This window comes from Etheostoma cragini, chromosome 2, assembly GCF_013103735.1.
Source record: "Etheostoma cragini isolate CJK2018 chromosome 2, CSU_Ecrag_1.0, whole genome shotgun sequence".
Lineage (NCBI taxonomy): Eukaryota > Metazoa > Chordata > Actinopteri > Perciformes > Percidae > Etheostoma > Etheostoma cragini.
The window spans coordinates 19,126,326-19,133,366 of NC_048408.1; the positions used below are offsets into that span (position 1 = coordinate 19,126,326).

Sequence of the window (7,041 nt, forward strand, 5' to 3'; positions counted from 1 at the left end):
GTGATAACAGTTTCCCAATTTAACTTCTGACTGAAAAATAATTCATTTGCAAATTTATTTATACCTTCATTTTATTCATAATTTGTTACATGGGACTAATATACAAGTCTATGTCACACATCAACATATGACCAATAAATGCTCAGACTAAAAATGGAACATGACAGTCACATTTACACTTCTGCAGAGGCGGAAAACACGCCTTACTACTTAGTTTATATGCAGGCAACACAGAAATAGCTGACATTTTATCACACACTCTACGTCTTAATCATGCTGTGTTCTGCCCAGGACCCTGAACTTGTTCTAAACGCCTCAGAGTTGCTTTCATCTGCTGAGGAGCTTTGACCAAGTCCAGGGGAGAAGGCATTTCAGTAAAGGAGTACTGACTGTATGAATGGCTTTCCTCGTTGCAGCTAAAATTAGACCATTGGATGCTAATAAAATAATTTACTAAAGTAGTGTACATAAACCCAATGTCCAGAAATCCTCAAATATCCATCCCAGACGTAAATTAAAGTAGAACTCTGCGTTATGAGATGACAAATCCACACACCTGCCAGACTGTGAAGCTTCTAGGCCTCCTTCCCTTTGCAAGTGAACATGAGCCGAGTGCGGAAGAATGTTTAAATGTGGACTGAAAGAGGAACCGCTCGCAAACGTTAACCCGGCCACTTCCTCAAATTAAAACCGGAAACTTTGTTCAGTCTAATCTGATGCTGTGGGGTGGGGGTGGGGGGTGGTGGAGGTGCTTGGACCTGAGCACTTAAACTGTCTCCACTGGTTGCAGGTTGCATTAAGGGGAACCATGCACAGATATTTCAGGAACTGCACCATGATCAATTTTGTCAACTGGTTAAAGTGCAGCTGAACTTTTTAGTATTCAAATTATGTGATGCTCAAGGATTTGTTTTGCTTAACTTCGACTGCTGTCCCTTTAGGCATGGAGCCAGTTAGCAGAGTTTGCACGGCCTCCTTTATATGGATGTCACACTTGCTTTCATCTAACGTTAAAGTGTTGTGAAAATTACATTATCTAGGCTGTTTCACTTGTTAACTGTAAACTAAAGTGTGCTTTATGGTTCAGAAAAAACAGCTCTGATAGAGAATAGACTTCAACAGTTTGTGTACAAACTGTCAATCAATCCAGTCTTTCCGGACTGATGATGAACAGCAACATCAGTGCACATTTCTTTGTCATGCAGAACACTGTTGGAACTAATGAGTTGATGCAGTGAAGTCTGTGTCTAGGTATTTGGATATTAAGGTTAAGAAACAAAGCATTTAAAACCTGAGCTCTTACTAGTTTCACTGAATGTAATATCTGTTTTTCACCAACAGATGGCGAGGGCGATCTTATAATATATGCCAACAGCTGAGAAATGTAGAGCTGAAACACTTGAATTCAGTCCACTTTTCACATTAATTTACTACAGTCACTTATTTCAGTAACTTGAATACCAACAGAAACGAAACAAACATAGATAATACTTTTCTGGCATTTTGGTTAAATTTAAAGAGACTGAATGAAACGGAATAGTAGATTTAAAAGCAGAAGGTGAATGTGCTGGAGCACCACCCAAAAATAATCAGTTATCATGGTTCTGTAACAGGTAAATGCTTCTAATCTTAACAGTTCTATATTTCACAATCACAGTTTTTAACAGAACATGAGAATATCTGTGGCCTGGAAAGATCTGTTTGTTTAAGTGACCGACCAGTTTTGGGTGCACAAAAACTACTTTAGTGTAAGTTTGATTAGATAACTGTCAAAATGACAGCAGTCCTACAATAAAGTACTCTATATTGTGCTTAAAATAGAATATTTGCAACATCTTCCATTACCTTGGGGTGCTTTATCTATGTTCTACTATTTATTTCTACATATTGTCATTCATTGTTTACCTTGCACGACCGCTGGATTCCTCTTGATGGGAGAAAAATGTGCTGTGGTTCATTGACATTTTTTTAAACCAATCACAATCGGCATGGGAGACGCTAAGCGGCGTACAGAGCAACGTTACCACTTCAAAATAGCCTCGGGATGGAACTTGTTTTGGTGGAACGTGTACATTAGAAACTTATTTTAGTTGTGCAACAGAAACTGTGATTGGACAGATTGTCTAGCTAGCTGTGTCTTTTTTCCCTGCAGAGATCTGAGAAGCAGTTAACCATTGTCCTCATAAATTGACCAGAGTTTAAAATTCCAACGCAAAGAAAGCAAAAGGTTATGGACATCCGGCCAAAAAGAAGGACATCCGGCAGAATGTCCAGCGGCACCTAGAGCAATCCCGGAAGTGGAACGATGTGGATATAAGCTAAGGTGTTTGTGATAGCCAAGAATCTTTGTTCATAACAACAATGACAGACGTGATGCACAGATAGTTCATCCAATCACCTGCCGAGTATTTTTTTGAAAGTGTCTGCTTTTTTCCAAACAGTTTCTGACCACGGCTTGTCAGATGGTTCTGTGTTAAACCATCCGTCTCGTCAGGTTAACTCAGTAGTTCAATTAGACAATTTCCTTAAAGAAATTATTTAAATGTTCATGTAATTAATGATTGATTTATCATTTACTGTTAATAACTTACCGGCTTATTTAATTTAAAGTGAACTTGCCTCTCAGCAAATATTAATAATAAAAGTCATCAAATTTCCCTTTTTTGTGCTTATATATTTTTATTACACATTTAGATCCACAGTCCATGTACATTTGTTAAATAAACAACAAAATAATAATTTGAAAATATGCCATGATAAATAGGTAAGTAAATAAAATTTAAAAAAAACTTATTCATAAAAAACAACTTTAAAACATTGTTTTGAAAAGTTAATTGAAAATTAAAAGTGCATCAACAGTTAACATTTGCATATCACAACTTTTTTTAGACAAGTGATAGTATCCTCAATGGCAATGAATCCAAAACAATGCAAACATGATGTGCTACATACACTGACATTTTAAATCTAAATAATTTACATAAGACATAACTTTTGCACGTACCACAAATATGCACACTACCTCTTAGTAAACAATCTGTTAACAGTCCAGATCTTGATGCAAGTGAACAGTTTGGTTAATAATCCAAAAGGTATACATTGAGCTAAACGCTGGCAGCATGTCACCAGATAAGCAGCAACAGCATTACATTGAGTAAACAATTGAGTAAATAATGTAGCTTCCTTTTGTCCAATGGCAGTCTGTTCAAGTTAAGTCTCAATACCTTTCACCTATTCACTTTCTTTTTTTCTTGGTTCAGCCCTGAAGTGACTTTACTGGTTCAGAATCACTTATCTCAGCAACGGACTGAAGTACAAGCTTTTCTCTTTAATCTTTTCTCTGACCAGCAGCATTGATTGCTCTCATCTCTTGTTGCTTCATGACACAAAACAACATTTCTCCTCTGTCTGTTGTTACGACAAAATACAGCTGTTGGTCTTGTTCATAGGTGGTCGGAAGTTTGTGTCTTTGGGAAAGGTCTCCCTGCGTCTACGCAGCACAGGGCTGAGACGGCTGGGTAGGTTTGCCTGCTGCAGGATCACCTTAAACACCTCCATCACGTTGACGTTCTCCTTCGCCGAAGTTTCCAGGTATCTGTTGTTCCAATCCATCTCCACCGTTGACAGCACGTCCTCGTTGCACACCAGACGCTCTTGCACCCGGTCCATCTTGTTTCCCACCACCACGAGCGGTGTGTACTTGTCCTCCTTGATCTCCAGAATCTCATCTCGGAGGCTCTTGACAGCCTCCAGAGACTCAGGGTCATCCACAGCAAACACCAGCACAAAAACATCGCTGTTTTGGATGGAGAGCTTGCGCATGGCAGGGAAGGAGTAGCTGCCACTGGTGTCCAGGATCTCTACTTTGATCTTGACCCCATCGATGTCATACTCCTTGATGTGCAGCTCCTCCACTGTACGCCGGTGTTTGGACTCAAATGTGTCCAAGAGGAAGCGTTGGATCAGGGCTGTCTTTCCCACACCTGCTGCCCCCAGAAAGACTAGACGCACCAGGGTCTTGTCCTTCACCTCCAGAGACATGCTGCTTTTTGCCGAGGAGGTTTTTCTTGCCAAAATGGGTATAGAGAAAACGTCCCAAAAACTCTCTCAGATTACTCCCTTTCTCTCAGTGGTTGCTGCTTTAAAACTGACACAGCAAATGTCAACACCTGTCACTAGCTTCAAACTTTGTAAGTTGTCTACCTTAAGGAATCTTCCCTTTTCTTAAGTCTCTTGAGCTTCTTTCCTTGCTTTTTATAACCTGCTAGGTTTGTGAATCCAGCAGTGGCTCTCCGTCAAAGCTTCTCAAGATTTTCTTATTGAATGCTCCTCTGTGTCTCATCCCACACACTGCCTTTTATGCCTGTTTTGGTGGGAGAGCTGCCAGGCCCTCCTACAGCTGCAACCAATCAGCAGAAGGCAGCAAACCAATGATGACAGAGTATGCAAATCAGTATATGCTGAGAAAGTAGGTGATATCTGAAAGGGAATAAATGAGAAGCAGAGCATTGAAAGCAAGTATAAAAAACGCTGAGACAATTGTATGTTTACATTTTACCATCTTCAACAATCTATACGTGGTCTATATCAATCTCTTGTCTTGCAGCAGCATTAACTCTGTGGTTCCTTTTTATTAGACAGGAACATCCCATAAGTAAACAAGCCTTTGCTACACACCAAAGTGTGTCAAGAAATCTGATAATTTAAGCTCTGTTGACATCCCTTCCATATGTGTGGTATGTTCTGCAACCAATTTAGACTGCATTATTATTATGTTATTATTAGAACAACCAGCCACAAAGTATGGGTACTGAAAATGTAGACAATGATCACATTTGTGGAGAGATGAAAGATGATATTTCATTAAACAAACCATGAGTATATTGGTTTATTATAACAGTTTCCTGTTTTAAAGAACATCACATATTTCTAAAATAATGTTTATCTTTCTATAGTGACCGCATAATAGGAGAAAATTCTAGCACTTGGCTTTGAATTTTGGTCAAAAAAGGTTTACGTAGCCCTTTTCAACATCAAGGCAATTCCGCATGGTCCTTATGCTTCACATAAGACATTAAAAGAATTCAAATTAAAGATAAAAATAAGCTGAAATTAAATCAAACAGAATGAACTGAAATGAAATGAAAAAATCACAGTACAAGATATGATAAGATATGAGTGTCTCATATATCTGTTTTAAAGACAGTGGCAAACAGAAAAGTCCTTAACCATGATGTAAAACAACAAAGAGTTTTCTGGTAGTTTGCTCCAGATGTGTGGTGCATGAAAACGGAATACGGCTTCTCCATGTTGTGTCTCAGACTATGTAAAGGTTTCTGATGGTAAACATAATGGCAGATTAAAGATGTGTTCGTAAACCGATACCATTTTAAAATTAATTCTTTGATACTCATAACTGGGTGTAAAGATTTAAGACGTGATATGCTCCACTTTCTTGGTCTTAGTGAAACTAGCAGCAGCTGCACCTCAATTCTGAATAAATTAAATATACATTTGCAGAACATTATCGTCTTTAAGCTGATGACATTTTACTCAGGCAAATTCTAGAGACAACAGCTTTATGGATCAGTTCAGTCACACATGGCAATCCATGACTGAATCACCTTCAGCTGTTCTTGGTGTCCAATTAGATGTGATGGATCGCCTGAAGCCGTCTAAGAACAAATTCTGCCTTCCTCCTGTTTGTCAGAGGTTGTCACAGACGAGTGAGCCTGATCTCTCCTACAGTCCCACCGTACACTTTTAATTTGCACTCATATGCTTTCTCCCCAGGGTGCTTCTGTACCTGATGGGCAGTGGAGCAGAGCTAAGCACTGTGGGAATATTAGCTGTGGACTCTCCTGGCCTGACGCACAGTGGGACTTCAGTCACTGGTGGGGAATTTAAAGCAGGGTTTCTTGTCATATTGTCCTGATAGTTTAGTGGTTAAGGAATACATATTCCTGCCTCAAGGCTCAAAAATGTTAAAAGACAGTACTGTATATCCATTTTGGTGACTCAAAAAGCAGAGATAAAAGTGTCTTTACTATTATTAGCCTCAGTAGTTGAGAATGCAGTTACAGTTCATGGCTTTGTGAGACTGTAGGCGTGGGGCCAAGTAACTACTCAACAGTGCATCTACTGAAGTGTTTTCATTTTATGCCACTTTATGCTCCTACTCCACTACTAGTCAGAGGGTAGTTGTTGCATTTATCTGACATATATAATTATTGGTTACTTTACAGGTTATTGGTATTATTATTTAAAAACTATGCATCGTGATATGTTAAAGCAACATTGTGTAACACTGGTATTTCTTTTTGCAGCCCCTGTAGTTTCACAATGTAATTCCCTTCTACCCCTCTGTTAGAAATATGGACTGCTGCAGATGTTACACATACACTTGTCATGATTACATTACTTATGATCAGTAACTATTGGGTTGACAACTTTTGCTTACACAGCCAAACATCAAGTAAGTGCAAAAACCCAAGATATATAGGATTTCTTTGAGTAATTAGCTGATTGTGATAATAGGATTAAAAGGCATTAAAGTACATTAAGCTGATCATACATACTTTTGCCTTACTAACATTTAGGCCTTTACTAAGGACCTCATTTTTGTTGTGCTTTTGACTTTCCTGAGTGATTAAAAATGCATTTGTTATGATTGTCAACTCCCACTAAATGTGCCTCATATGCCATTTTGTCTCTGGCAGTTTCCTTGAATTTCTATTTGCGGTCGTGTTGCCCTGTGGTGATGATTCACAGATGCCATTGCTTGTTTAACTAGACATGTGTTGAGCTCTGACGTGTGCTCAGATGAAACACTGTTGTGTACCATCAGACACTGTAAGACATGTCATGGCGTGCAGTATCTTTTACAGCAAAATATCTTTGATTAAAGACGGGTATTTAATTCTGGACAAATCCTTCTATAAATTGTGTTGTTTAATAAAGGAATAGCTACAGTGGGTACGGAAAGTATTCAGACCCCTTTAAATTTTTCACTCTTTGTTTCATTGCAGCCTTTTTCCAAAA

At 38.7% G+C, this 7,041-nt stretch overlaps 1 protein-coding gene across 1 annotated transcript; it reads right to left on the minus strand.

The window, feature by feature from the left end:
- Positions 1-2,766: 2,766 nt before the first annotated feature.
- On the minus strand, positions 2,767-4,341 carry LOC117935472 (GTP-binding protein Rhes-like). The gene has a single exon (XM_034857676.1). The coding sequence runs from the start codon at positions 4,039-4,041 to the stop codon at positions 3,415-3,417; it is 627 nt and encodes a 208-aa protein (XP_034713567.1). The 5' UTR covers positions 4,042-4,341; the 3' UTR covers positions 2,767-3,414.
- Between the last annotated feature and the right edge of the window lie 2,700 nt (positions 4,342-7,041).

Coding starts and splice junctions, on each gene's coding strand:
- LOC117935472 (XM_034857676.1), bottom strand. CDS start 4,041: ATGTCTCTGGAGGTGAAGGACAAGACCCTGGTGCGTCTAGTCTTTCTG.